The sequence below is a fragment of the Idiotropiscis lumnitzeri genome, chromosome 4 (assembly GCF_059441095.1).
Source record: "Idiotropiscis lumnitzeri isolate Australia: NSW breed Sydney's pygmy pipehorse chromosome 4, RoL_Ilum_1.0, whole genome shotgun sequence".
NCBI lineage: Eukaryota > Metazoa > Chordata > Actinopteri > Syngnathiformes > Syngnathidae > Idiotropiscis > Idiotropiscis lumnitzeri.
Genome location: NC_142394.1, coordinates 25,930,567 through 25,948,780, shown reverse-complemented (window position 1 = coordinate 25,948,780; position 18,214 = coordinate 25,930,567). Strand labels below are relative to the sequence as shown.

The 18,214-nt window shown below is 41.1% G+C and overlaps 2 protein-coding genes across 2 annotated transcripts; both read left to right on the top strand.

The window, feature by feature from the left end:
• Positions 1-6,742: 6,742 nt before the first annotated feature.
• On the top strand, positions 6,743-7,676 carry LOC148338868 (uncharacterized). Its single transcript, XM_088292801.1, has 2 exons — positions 6,743-7,185; positions 7,297-7,676. The coding sequence occupies exons 1-2, from the start codon at positions 6,896-6,898 to the stop codon at positions 7,520-7,522; spliced, it is 516 nt and encodes a 171-aa protein (XP_088148927.1). The 5' UTR covers positions 6,743-6,895; the 3' UTR covers positions 7,523-7,676.
• A 6,237-nt stretch (positions 7,677-13,913) lies between these two features.
• On the top strand, positions 13,914-15,675 carry LOC148338867 (uncharacterized). Its single transcript, XM_088292802.1, has 4 exons — positions 13,914-14,219; positions 14,595-14,653; positions 15,089-15,237; positions 15,319-15,675. The coding sequence occupies exons 1-4, from the start codon at positions 14,157-14,159 to the stop codon at positions 15,405-15,407; spliced, it is 360 nt and encodes a 119-aa protein (XP_088148928.1). The 5' UTR covers positions 13,914-14,156; the 3' UTR covers positions 15,408-15,675.
• Positions 15,676-18,214: the final 2,539 nt, after the last annotated feature.

The window sequence follows — 18,214 nt, the reverse complement described above, 5'->3', positions numbered from 1 at the left end:
GGCAATACACTTAAAACCAATTATCCTTGTATTTCAAAAGGTAATCAATAGTTTTCGTGAGAAAAGCATTATAACAGGATTATAGTACCTGCATGAGAGTCAATGGGACCCAGAATGGTCCTGTAGGAATGGGAGTGTAGAGTGTGTGAAAATAGATAATTATAGATTTCTAAAATAAATCGTCTGATAGATTTGCAATAGAAGCCCATCAACCTTTAAATAAAGCCATCTGTGGACTATGGGGGGGGGGGGTAATGACAAAAAAGTGTCCCAAGGTGGATCAAGGGTTAAAAGTGGGTCGGTGGGGTTGAAGTTTGAGGCTAAATATTTGAGATTATGTGATAACACTGGTCAACAGCATTTCTTTTATTCAGAGATGGCTTTATGTATCCCTAAATAAATTTTTGAGAAAGATTTAAAATATTTTTTCTTTTTTCAAGCATACGAGCAAAAATATTTCTACTATATATTACATATCATATTAATGTTATTATTGTCACCATTATGAAACCTTGTTGTGCCAGAAAAAAAATGAGAGCAAATTTGGAATCAGTGCAAAAAAAAAATATATCATCCAGAAAAGTTTACTTGCATCTCTGATTAAAAAAAAAAAAAAAAAAAAGCAAAATGTTGACCAGTGCAATATTTATGATCATAATCTAATTTAAACTGACTGTGAAACCATGTTCACACCTGCCACCAGGTAGAGACAAAAAACAAGTTATACACTTCAAGTCTGGGCTGCTTTTTGTTACCCGCCACACCGAAAGACTGTTCTAAAATCTTTCTTTGATGCTTGAATACGATCTAAACGGAGTCATCTGGACGGGCATTTTTCTTCGAAACAATTCTCAAAACGTCTACAATACATTCAGTTGCGCCCACAAGCACCACACTCCAGCAGTGTTGATTTGCGAGGCCCAGTGGGAACTTGAGCAGGTTTGCTTGCACTTCCTTTGACCACCACTAGGAGCTCCCGCGTCTCCTGCCTGCCTGATGTCACGTCTGGTAACAATTTGCACTTAAGTGGAGAAGATGTAGAAAGGTGTCATGTGTCATCATCAACAAGGGGGGGTGCGGGGGGGGTATAGATGCTGGAGCCTATCCCATGACTTCAAGCAAAAGGCAGACTACACCCTGGACTGGTTGCCAGCGAGTCGTGGGAACCCAAGATGCCCGCGAGCACGTGTCATCATGGGAAAGTTAGAGTTAAAGTGTCGTGATTGTGAGCTGATGTTGTTTCTGTACTGTAATTTTTAAAAAGATTTATCTCCGTACATTTTTATTTACAAAGCAAGAGTTTTGGCGATAACGTGATTCTTTTTTTTTTTTTTTTAGCAATTTCTCTAGCTTCGGAAAACAATCTCACAAAGTATTGCTGGCGTGCCTAAAAAGTGGAGACAGCCAAAAGATAGCTAGCTAGCTAGCTAGCCGGCTAGCTAACAAGATAGAGAGATAGACTGACAGTTGAAACAAATCTCCCGCTCCTTTGTTGATGTGACTTGCGCCCCGAGGCACAGAAAGTAAAACTAACCTTGAAACATTTCAAACAAATATTTCATTTGCCAATTTGAGATCAAAGTTTTGGAATCCTTTCTTCTTTTTTCTTCTGGATCCCTATCACTCTGACTTGAAGGGAAATTACGTGTGATTCATTCAGCAGAGACGCAAGCCGCTGACAGATGCCGTTTCTGATAAGGTTCCTCGTCTCACTTGCAGGTCGCAATTGCAAGCAGGCTGTATCGGTCACGTGACTTTTTCTCCACTTTTTCCGATTTTCGATTCACTTTGATTGATTTTCGATTCAATGAAGGATTTTACGCCGTATCAATTTGACTTTTGTATGGAAGGCATTCTCAGAAGAAGCAATGCTGCAATTAGTAGGGACTTCTTGCTGTAACGACGAGTATTAATAAACATATTCATATTTATATTAAAAATTGAAGCCTTCCTGATCAAAACAATCAATACATCTGCCTTCATGCTTGTTGCCGCTTCCGCCATTTTGTTTTGAGAAGCAACTTTCGCTTAGTGACAAATCTCGCGTGAGGCGTGAAGTCATGTCAATTTATGGGGAAAAAGACATTATTAAAAGTATCGCGGAATGGTTTTATGAATCAGTATCGGGCTGAGAATAGAAAAATCGATTGAAATTGATATATCAATTTTTTTTTTTTTTTTAAAACCCAGCACTACCTCATGGCTGATTGTCAGTCACCAGACTCCATCGTTGAACCTCTATTGATATCTCTTTTTAAAGCACTGATGAACTTTCTGAATAATTGCACACCCAAAGTTGCATTACATGTGTATATATATATATATATATATATATATTACTGTTTTCAGAATTGTAAGTATGGCACCACCGATCACTGTCGCTCCGCTCTTATGACTTTCCAAATCGTCGCATCATATACTTACTTGTGTGTCTTTAATTGATTCTGATTATTTTGTAGATGAGTTGGTTCCCTTTTTTTTTATTGAATGTCACGACACGTCAGGGTGCATTCCAAACAAATGTTTCTTTTTTTTTTTTTTAAATAGCCAGTGCAGGACCGTCGCTAGACAACAATGTGTAGCAAAATGAAACACAAAGCACATATGAATCATTTGCAAACATGACCCTGTTAAAAAAATTTTAAAAAATGAATAGGCCAGCATGGTGGTGTTGGGTTTTCGTGCCGGTCGTGTTGGTGTGGAAAATCACCCAACTGGTTTCAGTTTCAGTTTTATGAAAAATAGATGAGGGTTACTTTTTCGGCATTGAAATGTTCAATTCTAGTACAGATGATTGTATTTGGACCGCTAGTGTGCCCATTTTAGTTCTCAGTGGCTCAATTATTTCTTTAGGAAATAATACAAATAATCAAATATGAATAACTTAGCAATTGTATTGGCCACACAAGAATAAAAATAAATTCACCTGCTTCATTTAAAAAAAAAAAACTAAACAAAAAAAAAAACGACTACTTTTGAATTTAAATTTTTAGACAAAGCCTAAAAAGGAGTGACCTATTTTCAAGAGGGAAATGTTTCTGGACCAGGGTCAAACTGTCACCAAGGTAAAATATCCTTGTCATTGTCTTACAGTGTTAATTAAAAATACATTAAATGACTGACATTAATAAAATGCTAAATGTTAGTTGCAAAATGTGAATTCTTGTAATTAAAAGAAATGAAAAAACTGCTAAAAAAAAACTTTTTCTAAAGATTTGGGATTGAAAACATTTGAATTTAAATGAAAAAAACATCTCAGTCGAAAAAAAAAATTGTCAACAATAATTAATATTTTCTGTAAGAATAAAATGAACAAAGAAAGAAACTAATTGAAATAATGTATTGGTTAAATAATATAATATAATACAATACAATACAATACAATACAATACAATACAATACAATATAATATAATATAATATTGTAATAAAGTAATATTAAAAAAATTTGCCCCCCTGCAAAAACAAAATATATATTTTTTTTTGTTTTAAATGGAAGAAAATCCAATTTAATTCAAATGTGAGATTAGTGGACGCAACAAAGCTTTTCAGACAAATTTTAAGATCATAAAATGTTTCACATAAAACCAATAGAGAGGTAAAGAAATTCATGAAAGATTATTAAAAATTTCTGAAACATCACTGGAAAGCAACGAACCGCCCAAATGTGCTATCAAATTCCAAACTTTTTTCATGTCATAAGAAAAATGGAAACGGAAACTAACTTCAAGACGTCTGGACCGAGACACATGCACGAATGCATCACGTGCCGGTCCCTCGTGATAACGTCGCTCTTGGTCAACTACTTCGTTCCACAAAAAGACCTTCACAAATGTGTGTGTGTGCGAGGCTGTCCAGCATGCTAAAGCATGACATGTCAGTTTAAATTCCCAATCCAATTATAACATTAAAACAAGGAATATTTTTATGCTTGTTATACTTCTTTTAGGCCGCTCACGATAAATTAACTCATTCACTACCAGCCGAGTAAAAAAAAAATGGATCTTTGACGTCTTTTTCCGTCAATGGTAGTAAATGAGTGAAGTGCAATTATCTTTCAATTCTCAAGCATATTGATCATTTGCATTGGAATGTAGAACAATAACATATCTTAGATTTGAAAATATAAAAATAAAAATGATTGAGTCTGTCAAAAAAAAAATTAAAAAAAATTGCGCACCCAACCGCTTACTGCCGGTAACGTCAGAATCAAATGAGATGCCTTATCTCCCTCACAATGGCTGTTTTGCAACTCCACATTTTTTTTTTTGGGCAATCTGTACTGTTTATCTCATCTGCAGTCAGATTAAAAGTTCAAGAATGATCACAACAGGCGCACGATGCTCGCAACATTATTATGAGGGCCATTGTAAAAGATTTTTATTTCATTTTTTTTATTTCTCTACCGAATCGCACTGCACTGCCGCACATTTCTGCCATCTGTGTAAAAGATTTTCGTATGCCTTCTGTATAGAATTTATTGGGTTGGGTTCCACTGATGAACCTTTTGAGCGGACGAAAGTGGTGGAAATCGGACAAGGGCGAGGTCTGGGCGACAAGAGGGCATGTGGGAAGCAGGCCACAACCTAACTGGTTGACAAGCATGCTGATGCTGCGTCCTAAAGTTCCCCGCCCTGCAAACATGGAGCTAGACCGAAAAAATAAAATAAATAAATAAATGCAAAAATTGATGTATGATTCGCTTGACGCAAACCCTTATTGTCTCAAGAAGTGACCGAGGAAACACACAAGGAAATGAAAGTGGTTGGGGCAGTTTTGGTTCTTTTGGAGGTGCCACAAAAACTTCAGCACCATTTGTGACGTAACTTCCCTTCACCGTCCTCTTTTTCTCCATGTATAATAAAGACGGTGCAAACGCAGGAGATCACAACACCGAGGATCAAACCGCGCTCATCTGATATAAAAGTTCAGAACAAGAAGACAACAGGTCAAGGTAAATTCTTTTTACATTTCAATCGTGATTAATGTAGATTTTTCTTTTTTTTAACATTGGAAAACACTTTTAAGTAGATTATTTTTAATTAATTTATTTTTTTTTAATCTGCCATAAATGCATTTGATTACTTTTACATTGAACATTTACGTTAAATGTCATTGTTTTTAAAAGTGCAATTTGTTTTGCTGCATTTTTTTTTTTACATTCAGAGTATTACGTAAAATGTAAAATTTCTTGTTTTTTTAATCAGTGACTACTACACTTTTGGGTGTAAAACACAAAATGCTTTAGTGAGAAATATAATTTTTTTTTTCATGGAACCAAACATCTCAGCAAAATAGTGATCATTAAAAACTGAAACAGCAAGAAAAATTCCTTGAATGTTTGACATTCATGGCCAATCAATGTGATTCCAATTCGAGGAGACTAATTTGGAACTTTTTTTTTTTTTAACCACATGTAGATCGATGCCTGGATGATGAAAATAATGTTTAGCAATGAATTAAAAGGTTAATATTTATCGATTATGTATCTAAATATTTAGTTTGATAATATATTTAATTTAATAAACATTTTAAATAAAAACATTTTATGTCTCGATAAAAGATAAAAATAAAAACTAATAATTATTTAAATTGAAATAAACAGCGACGATGATTTTGGATTTTTCATTGTAGTTGGATTTCATTTCATTTGAATTTTTTTTCAGTGAGTATTTTTCAGTTTCAAGAGCAGGTTTGTAAGTTTTAATTATAGGTAGTTGATTTTATTTATTTTTTTAAAATGTTTTGTTTTAGTTTAGGTTTTGTTTGTTTAAACTTATTTGTCATGGACAAGAAAAAAACAAAAGGTCAAAAACAAATTATAGCGTAATAAAGTAAAAAGCAGTTGTCAAAAAAAAAAACTACCTTGAAAGCTCATGTACTGAATGATATTAATCGACAAAGTCAAAAATAAAGTGTGAAGTGTGTTAGTTTTGTAAATATAACGTAAGGTAAGCCGTCTTTATTTATACAGCGCATTTCACATTTCAAGGCAACTCGGGGAAAATTCATAAAGAATGAGCTCCGGCCATCGCTAACTCCTTCAATTGCCGTTCATTCGCGTCGACGGTTTTCTCTGTCTTAGCAGAAAAGATATTGCGCTACTATACCAGCGCAGACACAATCCTTGAGAGAATTTGCCTCTCGATGCGCTTCACACAACAAGAGACACAGGAACTGTAATTTCAGTCTTCAATTTAAAAAGTATTTTTGCTTTCACTTCATTTTGTTAACAAAAATGTTTTTCTCAATCATAGTTCCATTCAACTATAATAACATTGACACCTAAATTATACAGCATATTTACTTATTTTTATGATTATTATCAGTTATTTATCTATGAGACAAAACATTCTGATTTTTTCATACGAAATAACCCCAAAACCTTTCATAAAAATGGAAAACAAGGAAAAGACAACCCAAACTCCAAAAAGTATTGACGCAAAAGCTTCTTGGATTTTTTTGTGTTTTCATATTTTGCAGAATCAAGGAGAGAAACAATGGCTGCTGCGCGATGGTTAGCAACTTTGCTGCTGTTTTTCGGTAAATCTGCCATTTCTGTGTAATGAAGCAAATGACTGGTCATTTTAAAAGTAGAAGACGAATCTTTACAATTGTCACATCTTCACCCAAGGCGTAACAGCAACAGAAATTGCCATAGAAGCCAGAGCAACTGGAGTGACAACAACGGGAATTGGGACAATAACCAGTGGTGCCGTTGGTAGCGCCAATCCATGTGAAACACCAGGCTCAACAACAACCACAACAGCTGTGTCAACAACCGCAAGTCCATGTAGAAATCAAAGCTCAATTTCATCCGCTCCAGGTGCGACAATGACACAGGATCCAAGTACAACATCAAGTGCAACAACAACTGTGCCATCAACCGCCAGTCCATGTGGAACATCAGGGGCAAAATCACCTGCGGCAGCTACAACAACAACCGCCAATCCATGTGCAACATCAGACTCCACAACAACCACAACACAGGTGCCAAAGACTGCCAATCCATGTGCAACATCAAGGCCAACATCAACTGCGGCAGCTACGACAACTACCACCAGTCCATGTGCAACACCAGGCACAACACCAAACACAACAACTGTGCCAACAACCGCCAATCCATGTGCAAAATCAGACTCAACAACCACAACAACGACACCAACAACCGCTCATCCATGTGCAAAATCAAGCCCAAAATCAACTGCGGCAGCTACAACTACCACCAGTCCATGTGGAACACCAGGCTCAACACCAACCACAACATCTGCCCCAACAACCGCCAATCCATGTGCAACATCAGGCCCAACATCAACTGCGGCAGCAACGACAACTACCGCCAGTCCATGTGCAACACCAGGCACAACACCAACCACAACAACGGCACCAACAACCGCTCATCCATATGCAACATCTGGCTCAACAACAACCACAACACAGGTGCCAAAGACTGCCAATCCATGTGCAAAATCAAGCCCAAAATCAACTGCGGCAGCTACGACAACTACCGCCAATCCATGTGAAACACCAGGCTCAACACCAACCACAACAACGGCACCAACAACCGCTCATCCATATGCAACATCTGGCTCAACAACAACCACAACACAGGTGCCAAAGACTGCCAATCCATGTGCAAAATCAAGCCCAAAATCAACTGCGGCAGCTACGACAACTACCGCCAATCCATGTGAAACACCAGGCTCAACACCAACCACAACAACGGCACCAACAACCGCTCATCCATGTGCAACATCTGGCTCAACACCAACCACAACAACGGCACCAACAACCGCTCATCCATATGCAACATCTGGCTCAACAACAACCACAACACAGGTGCCAAAGACTGCCAATCCATGTGCAACATCAAGGCCAACAACAACTGTGGCAGCTACGACAACTACCGCCAATCCATGTGAAACACCAGGCTCAACACCAACCACAACAACGGCACCAACAACCGCTCATCCATGTGCAACATCTGGCTCAACACCAACCACAACACAGGTGCCAAAGACTGCCAATCCATGTGCAACATCAAGGCCAACAACAACTGTGGCAGCTACGACAACTACCGCCAATCCATGTGAAACACCAGGCTCAACACCAACCACAACAACGGCACCAACAACCGCTCATCCATGTGCAACATCTGGCTCAACAACAGCCACAACAACTGTGCCAACAACCGCCAATCCATGTGCAACATCTGGCTCAACAACAACCACAACAACGGCTCATCCATGTGCAACATCTGGCTCAACACCAAACACAACAACTGTGCCAACAACCGCCAATCCATGTGCAAAATCAGACTCAACAACCACAACAACGACACCAACAACCGCTCATCCATGTGCAACATCAGGCCCAACATCAACTGCGGCAGCAACGACAACTACCGCCAGTCCATGTGAAACACCAGGCTCAACACCAACCACAACAACGACACCAACAAGCGCCAATCCATGTGCAACATCTGGCTCAACAACAACCACAACAACTGTGACAACAACCGCCAATCCATGTGCAAATTTTGACTCAACAACAACCACAACACAGGTGCCAAAGACTGCCAATCCATGTGCAACATCAAGGCCAACAACAACTGTGGCAGCTACGACAACTACCGCCAATCCATGTGAAACGCCAGGCTCAACACCAACCACAACATCTGCCCCAACAACCGCTCATCCATGTGCAACATCAGGCTCAACAACAACCACAACAATGGCAACAACAACCGCTCGTCCATGTGAAACACCTGGCTCAACATCAACTGCGGCAGCTACGACAACTACCGCCAATCCATGTGATACACCAGGTTCAACACCAAACACAACAACTGCGCCAACAACTGTGCCAACAACTGCCAATCCATGTGCAAAAACAATCTCAACACCAACTACAGCAATGGCACCAAACACCGCTCGTCCATGTGAAACACCAGGCTCAACAACAACCACAACAACTGCGCCAACAACCGCTCATCCATGTGCAACATCAGGCTCAACTGCAACTGCAGCAGCTACGACAACCACGGACGCGAGTACAACAACAGTCTCAACAGTAACCACAACATGGACGACAACAACCCCGAATGTAGGTGAAACAACAGGCTCAACAGCATCTACAGCAACAACAACAACCACGGAAGAAGGTACAACAACAGGCTCAACAGCATCTACAGTGGCAACAACAACAACCACAGAAGCAAGTACAACAACAGGCTCGACAGCATCTACAGCAACAACAACAACAACCACAGAAGAAGGTACCACAACAGGCTCAACAGCATCTACAGCAGCAACAACAACAACCACAGAAGAAGGTACCACAACAGGCTCAACAGCATCCACAGTACCTATGAGACCAACCCCGGAAGCAAGTACAACAGGTTCAACAGCATCTACAGCAGTAACAACAACAACCACGGAAGAAGGTACAACAACAGGCTCAACAGCATCTACAGTGGCAAGAACAACAACCACAGAAGAAGGTACAACAACAGGCTCAACAGCATCTACAGTGGCAAGAACAACAACCACAGAAGAAGGTACCACAACAGGCTCAACAGCATCTACAGTAGCACCACCAACAACCACGGAAGAAGGTACAACAACAGGCTCAACAGCATCTACAGTGGCAAGAACAACAACCACAGAAGAAGGTACCACAACAGGCTCAACAGCATCTACAGTAGCACCACCAACAACCACGGAAGAAGGTACAACAACAGGCTCAACAGCATCTACAGTGGCAAGAACAACAACCACAGAAGAAGGTACCACAACAGGCTCAACAGCATCCACAGTACCTATGAGACCAACCCCGGAAGCAAGTACAACAGGCTCAACAGCATCTACAGTAGCACCACCAACAACCACGGAAGAAGGTACAACAACAGGCTCAACAGCATCTACAGTGGCAAGAACAACAACCACAGAAGAAGGTACCACAACAGGCTCAACAGCATCCACAGTACCTATGAGACCAACCCCGGAAGCAAGTACAACAGGCTCAACAGCATCTACAGTAGCACCACCAACAACCACAGAAGAAGGTACCACAACAGGCTCAACAGCATCTACAGTAGCACCACCAACAACCACGGAAGAAGGTACAACAACAGGCTCAACAGCATCTACAGTGGCAACAACAACAACCACAGAAGCAAGTACAACAACAGGCTCAACAGCATCTACAGTGGCAAGAACAACAACCACAGAAGAAGGTACAACAACAGGCTCAACAGCATCCACAGTACCTATGAGACCAACCCCGGAAGCAAGTACAACAGGCTCAACAGCATCTACAGTAGCACCACCAACAACCACGGAAGAAGGTACAACAACAGGCTCAACAGCATCTACAGTGGCAACAACAACAACCACAGAAGAAGGTACAACAACAGGCTCGACAGCATCGACAGCAACAACAACAACAATCACGGAAGAAGGTACAACAACAGGCTCAACAGCATCTACAGTGGCAACAACAACAACCACAGAAGCAAGTACAACACCAGGCTCAACAGCATCTACAGCAACAACAACAACAACCACGGAAGAAGGTACCACAACAGGCTCAACAGCATCCACAGGAGCAACAACAACAACCACGGAAGAAGGTACAACAACAGGCTCGACACCAAACAAAACATCTGCCCCAACAACCGCTCGTCCATGTGCAACATCTGGCTCAACAACAACCACAACAACTATGACAACAACCGCCAATCCATGTGCAAATTTTGACTCAACAACAACCACAACACAGGTGCCAAAGACTGCCAATCCATGTGCAACATCAAGGCCAACAACAACTGTGGCAGCTACGACAACTACCGCCAATCCATGTGAAACGCCAGGCTCAACACCAACCACAACATCTGCCCCAACAACCGCTCATCCATGTGCAACATCAGGCCCAACATCAACTGCGGCAGCAACGACAACTACCGCCAGTCCATGTGAAACACCAGGCTCAACACCAACCACAACATCTGCCCCAACAACCGCTCGTCCTTGTGAAACACCTGGCTCAACAACAACCACAACACAGGTGCCAAAGACTGCCAATCCATGTGCAACATCAGGCTCAACATCAACTGCGGCAGCAACGACAACTACCGCCAGTCCATGTGAAACACCAGGGTCAACACCAACCACAACATCTGCCCCAACAACCGCTCATCCATGTGCAACATCAGGCCCAACATCAACTGCGGCAGCAACGACAACTACCGCCAATCCATGTGAAACGCCAGGCTCAACACCAACCACAACATCTGCCCCAACAACCGCTCATCCATGTGCAACATCAGGCCCAACATCAACTGCGGCAGCAACGACAACTACCGCCAGTCCATGTGAAACACCAGGGTCAACACCAACCACAACATCTGCCCCAACAACCGCTCATCCATGTGCAACATCAGGCCCAACATCAACTGCGGCAGCAACGACAACTACCGCCAGTCCATGTGAAACACCAGGCTCAACACCAACCACAACAACGGCACCAACAACCGCCAATCCATGTGCAACATCTGGCTCAACAACAACCACAACAACTGTGCCAACAACCGCCAATCCATGTGCAAAATCAAGCCCAAAATCAACTGCGGCAGCTACAACTACCACCAGTCCATGTGGAACACCAGGCTCAACACCAACCACAACATCTGCCCCAACAACCGCCAATCCATGTGCAACATCTGGCTCAACAACAACCACAACAACTATGACAACAACCGCCAATCCATGTGCAAATTTTGACTCAACAACAACCACAACACAGGTGCCAAAGACTGCCAATCCATGTGCAACATCAAGGCCAACAACAACTGTGGCAGCTACGACAACTACCGCCAATCCATGTGAAACACCAGGCTCAACACCAACCACAACAACGGCACCAACAACCGCACATCCATGTGCAACATCTGGCTCAACAACAGCCACAACAACTGTGCCAACAACCACCAATCCATGTGCAAAATCAAGCCCAAAATCAACTGCGGCAGCTACGACAACTACCACCAGTCCATGTGGAACACCAGGCTCAACACCAACCACAACATCTGCCCCAACAACCGCTCGTCCTTGTGAAACACCTGGCTCAACAACAACCACAACACAGGTGCCAAAGACTGCCAATCCATGTGCAACATCAGGCTCAACATCAACTGCGGCAGCAACGACAACTACCGCCAGTCCATGTGAAACACCAGGGTCAACACCAACCACAACAACTGCGCCAACTACCGCCAGACCATGTGCAACATCAAGCTCAACAGCAACCACAGCATCGACGACATCAGTCCCGGATACAACTACAACAACTTGCTCAACAGCAACCACAGCAGCTACGAACACAACACCGGATACAAGTACACCCCCAGACTCAACAGCAACCACAGCCTCGACAACAACCCCTAATGTAGGTGAAACAACAGGCTCAACAACAACCACAGCCTCGACAACAACCCCTAATGTAGGTGAAACAACAGGCTCAACAACAACCACAGCCTCGACAACATCAACCCCGGACGCAGATGAAACACCAGACTCAACAACAACCACAGCCTCGACAACAACCCCTAATGTAGGTGAAACAACAGGCTCAACAACAACCACAGCCTCGACAACATCAACCCCGGACGCAGATGAAACACCTGACTCAACAGCAACCACAGCAGCTACGAACACAACACCGGATCCAAATACACCCCCAGACTCAACAGCAACCACAGCCTCGACAACAACCCCTAATGTAGGTGAAACAACAGGCTCAACAACAACCACAGCCTCGACAACATCAACCCCGGACGCAGATGAAACACCTGACTCAACAGCAACCACAGCAGCTACGAACACAACACCGGATCCAAATACACCCCCAGACTCAACAGCAACCACAGCCTCGACAACAACAACCCCTAATGCAGGTGAAACAACAGGCTCAACAACAACCACAGCCTCGACAACAACCCCTAATGTAGGTGAAACAACAGGCTCAACAACAACCACAGCCTCGACAACATCAACCCCGGACGCAGATGAAACACCAGACTCAACAACAACCACAGCCTCGACAACATCAACCCCGGACGCAGATGAAACACCAGACTCAACAGCAACCACAGCAGCTACGAACACAACACCGGATCCAAATACACCCCCAGACTCAACAGCAACCACAGCCTCGACAACAACCCCTAATGTAGGTGAAACAACAGGCTCAACAACAACCACAGCCTCGACAACAACCCCTAATGTAGGTGAAACAACAGGCTCAACAACAACCACAGCCTCGACAACATCAACCCCGGACGCAGATGAAACACCAGACTCAACAACAACCACAGCCTCGACAACAACCCCTAATGTAGGTGAAACAACAGGCTCAACAACAACCACAGCCTCGACAACATCAACCCCGGACGCAGATGAAACACCAGACTCAACAGCAACCACAGCAGCTACGAACACAACACCGGATCCAAATACACCCCCAGACTCAACAGCAACCACAGCCTCGACAACAACCCCTAATGTAGGTGAAACAACAGGCTCAACAACAACCACAGCCTCGACAACAACCCCTAATGTAGGTGAAACAACAGGCTCAACAACAACCACAGCCTCGACAACATCAACCCCGGACGCAGATGAAACACCAGACTCAACAACAACCACAGCCTCGACAACAACCCCTAATGTAGGTGAAACAACAGGCTCAACAACAACCACAGCCTCGACAACATCAACCCCGGACGCAGATGAAACACCAGACTCAACAGCAACCACAGCAGCTACGAACACAACACCGGATCCAAATACACCCCCAGACTCAACAGCAACCACAGCCTCGACAACAACCCCTAATGTAGGTGAAACAACAGGCTCAACAGCAACCACAGCCTCGACAACAACAACCCCTAATGCAGGTGAAACAACAGGCTCAACAACAACCACAGCCTCGACAACATCAACCCCGGACGCAAATGAAACACCTGACTCAACAGCAACCACAGCAGCAACGACAACAACGACAGATCCAATTATATCACAACTGATAAATGCAGCAGCGGCAAAGTCCACCATAACACGACGGGTGACATTCCGATCAGTGGGAGAGCAATTCACCATGGACTTGTTAAATTCTTCTACGGCATCATTTATCAGTCGAGCCAACACAATCCAGTCAGAGGTCAGCACCAGAGCTACACTTACTGATATGAAACATGGTCCAAAATAACATCAACTGTCGACATTATTCTCGTGAAATTTGTCTCATATTTCACCATTGTTGAGAACATTTTGACTTTAACCGTGCCCCAAATTTTTTTCCTTGTAAAATCCATTGTTGTCCAGTTGCAGCGCCGCCAAAAATGGGAACGCCCCATTTTGAACACAGGAATGAACGACTCCTATCATTTTTCAACTAAAAGATTTGCATAGTAAAACTAGACCAGCGTATTAACATCACAACTTTATATGCGCCAAATCATATTTTTTTCCCGCCATATTTCATCATTGTTTTGGAAGTATTCCTTCACTTTGTCCTTTGCTTGTGTTTCCACAGCTTGAACCTTTGTACCAAAGCGAATTCTCTTCATGCACCGTGGACGTGGTTTCTTTCAGGTCAGTCGTCGCTTATGGCGCTGGTGACAATAATGATGACAAAAACAACGATAATAACAGCAAAAAAAAAACAAAAAAAAAAGGCTGAGATCGAGCAAGTCTTTGGCAGTCGTTGGTGCTATACTGCGGCAGTTTGACACATGGGAGAATCGTCATCTGCTGTAGAAATAACACTCTTTGTTTTTGACTTAAGTCATTCACTCCCATTGACGGATATAGACGTCAAAAAGTACATTCATTCTACCGGGGATGGCAGTTAAATTTTATGTACCAAAAGGACAACCGGTATGAATACTGGGCATCGGTGAGTCGTACTCAAAGAGTGAATAATTGTACAGGCATCAGTGTGAAAAAAAATGTGGTATCAAACATCCCTAATGTTAAGAATAATAACACGGATATATGACGGACACGTGTATGTTTCCCATCTGGCAGTAACGGCTCCATCATCAACAATGTGGACCTGAGTTGTCCGTCCAGCTTGATGCCCAACCACAGCACCATTGCTCAAGTTTTGATAGACGCCGCAGACAACATCACGACCTTTGACGTGGACACGTCGTACATTTTTGTGGACGGCGCGAGTAAGATCTTCATTGGACATTCGGGTTCGTCAACTCAATAAATGGCGTTTCTTTCCAATTGTTTTTGCTTTTGTTTTGCAGAACTTTCAAGTGGAGCGAGCCACAACGCCAACTTGATCAGCGCCTCCTGCTTAGTGCTGTTGTCATGGTTACTGGCAATGCAGCATTAATTGCACTTTTGTCACGTCTGCATCCGAGGGAGCTTATTGAATAAATATAAATATGAATATTGGCACGTGCAAAGTGCTGCATACTGCAAGAGCTCCCCATGCGGATGGTGTTGTCGGCCGCGCATGTGACGTGGGCAATGGAGTGGTGCCGCGCGGTCAGGCCATTGCCAGTAAAATTATGATTTGTACAATGGGTTTTGACAATGAGTTTGAGAAACTCCGTTAACTCAGTTGGATTGAATTAAAAAAGAATTTGCATACTTTGCAAGTATTGTACCATATTACTAGTACATCTTTAGGAGATCATCTCAGAACAAAATACCGCACTCAAGTTACCACTGGGTCTTGCAAACTAACACTGCTGGAGTGTGGCGTTTGTGGAGCAGTTTTGAGAAATGTTTCCAAGAAAAATGCCTGTTTAGATGACTTCGTTGAGATCATATTCAAGAATCAACGAAAGCTTTTCGAACAGTCTTTGAATTAATTATACTTCATATTTGGTGATTTTGCATCAATTCCGAGATATTATTCAAATAAATATCTGTTACAAGCTTTGCAAAAAATTGTAGTTGAAAAATGTGATTAATCGCGATTAATCATGGAATTTTTTTGTGATTTAATAGTTTTAAAAGAATCTAATCACTTGACAGCACAATTTGAAATATAGCTTTTATTATTGATTGAAGTTTTCTTTGTAGGATTAACACAAAAATATATTGAATTTACTCTGAACTACCTTTTTGGAGGGGGACTTATGCTCCTTTTTTACAAAGTTGCCAAAGGAAATTTTTAGATTGCAGGAGTCAATTGTGAGATAATTATAAATAATGAAAAACAAATGGAACTTTATGTATAAATCACAATAAAATCTCTCTGTCTATAACAATGGCAGCAACTGTTATCATTATTTTAATAATTTACTGAGTGTCCTCAAAGTCATGTTCTACCCTGCTAGTTGGGTAGATATAATTATATATATATATATATATATATATATATATATATAAATATATATATATGTAAATATATATATATATAAATATATATATATATATATAAATATATATATATATATATATATATATATATATATATATGTATATATATAGAAAAAGAAGGGCAGACTAATTTAAAAAGATTTAACGCAGTTAAAGTATTCAAATTGCGAACATGTGTCTCATATTTCACCAGTGTGCGAACGTTACAACTTTAAACGTGCCAAGTTATGGAAATATTCTAATAAAATGTACCATTTTCGTAACTAAATGATTTTTGTTTCTTCTAAAATGCAAACATTTGTCTTCCACTGCGCTGTTCTGGTCGCATGACGACGTCAAATAAGACAAATGCCAACGTCTTTCTCTTCAAACAGCAATTTATTTATTTATTTATTATTTTTTTGGGGTTGTTGTTAAATACCACACGCAGTTGATAAACCCGCATAGATTGTTTTGAAAACACAGAAGCCGGCGGCGGATTGCGAGCGAACCGGTGGAACTTGCCAAACAAAATAAAACATGTCAGGAATCGACGGCCAAACGATACGAGCTAAGCGTGATAAAAGCGATGGCGGGCGTCATGGCCACGTTACACGCGACACTTCGCATTTGGACGCAGTTCAAACAAAAACGAGAAAACGCCGCAATTTTTTTTTACTTTTAGACAGGGTTGAATAAAGTTGTGCAAAATTTCATAGAATATATTATATTGTAAAGAAAATTTTCAAGTGGACTTCCCCTTTAATTCTGACCTCATATAATACCATCATCACATATTTAATGAGCTCTGTGATTCCCATCCCCAAAATAATGATATTGTGATGTCATTTTCCACGGCAGTGTTTGGAATCACTGGTTTATGGTAGAAATAATGACCAATCGTACAGGATTTCCTCACAATATTCCGTAAATCGTGAGAAAGGTTTTTTCGGTCAATCCTAGTTGTGTGTTTTGATGACCGTAAGCGTGGGCAGGAAATGACTTCCCAGATGATCCCGGTGAAGGAATGAGCACTCGGTGCCTCTCATGCTCTTCCTGTGACATTCACTTTTGTTTGACATTGTGCAGACACGTTTGTCTGGGTTTTGTCAAACTTTCTCCGTATCGAGGGAAGCCATCACAGCGGCGATTTGAGTCGGGCTGCCGTGCCATTCTGAAGCTAAATTATTTGAAATTGCAAACAAGAAAAAGTTTGGGGAGAAAAAGTACCTCACATAACAACAAAGTTGCGATATTACGAGACTTTTGCAAGACAATATTGCATGGGGGGGAAAAAATGTGAAGTTTTAACGAGACCAGGAAAAAAAAAAGCAGAAATAGTCACAGAAAATAGTCGGAATATTGCAAGAAAAATTCACAACAATAAGATTGTAATATAAGGAGAATTAAGTGGAAAATTATTTTGTGAGGGGGAAAAAAAAAATCCCAATCCTGTGTTACAAGAATATACAGAAAGATACATATATATATATATACACACATATATACACATATATATATATATATTTTTTTTTTTTTTTTTTTTTTATATATATAAAATGTAGCGAGAATAAAATAATTTTTTTAAGAGAAAAATGACATTTGGTGAGAGTCGTAAAACTAAAAAGTCAGAATGCTAAAAAAAATGTAGAAGATTAACAATATTTTTTTTGCCACATTTCAAAAATATTCTAAATAAAAAATATACACGCGTAAAATATGTACCGTAATTGACATATCCCTAAAAACGTTTTTATAATAGTTTCAGATCTAAATAAAATAACATGAACCTCAATACACATTATAAATTCAAACTTTCATTTGCCATAA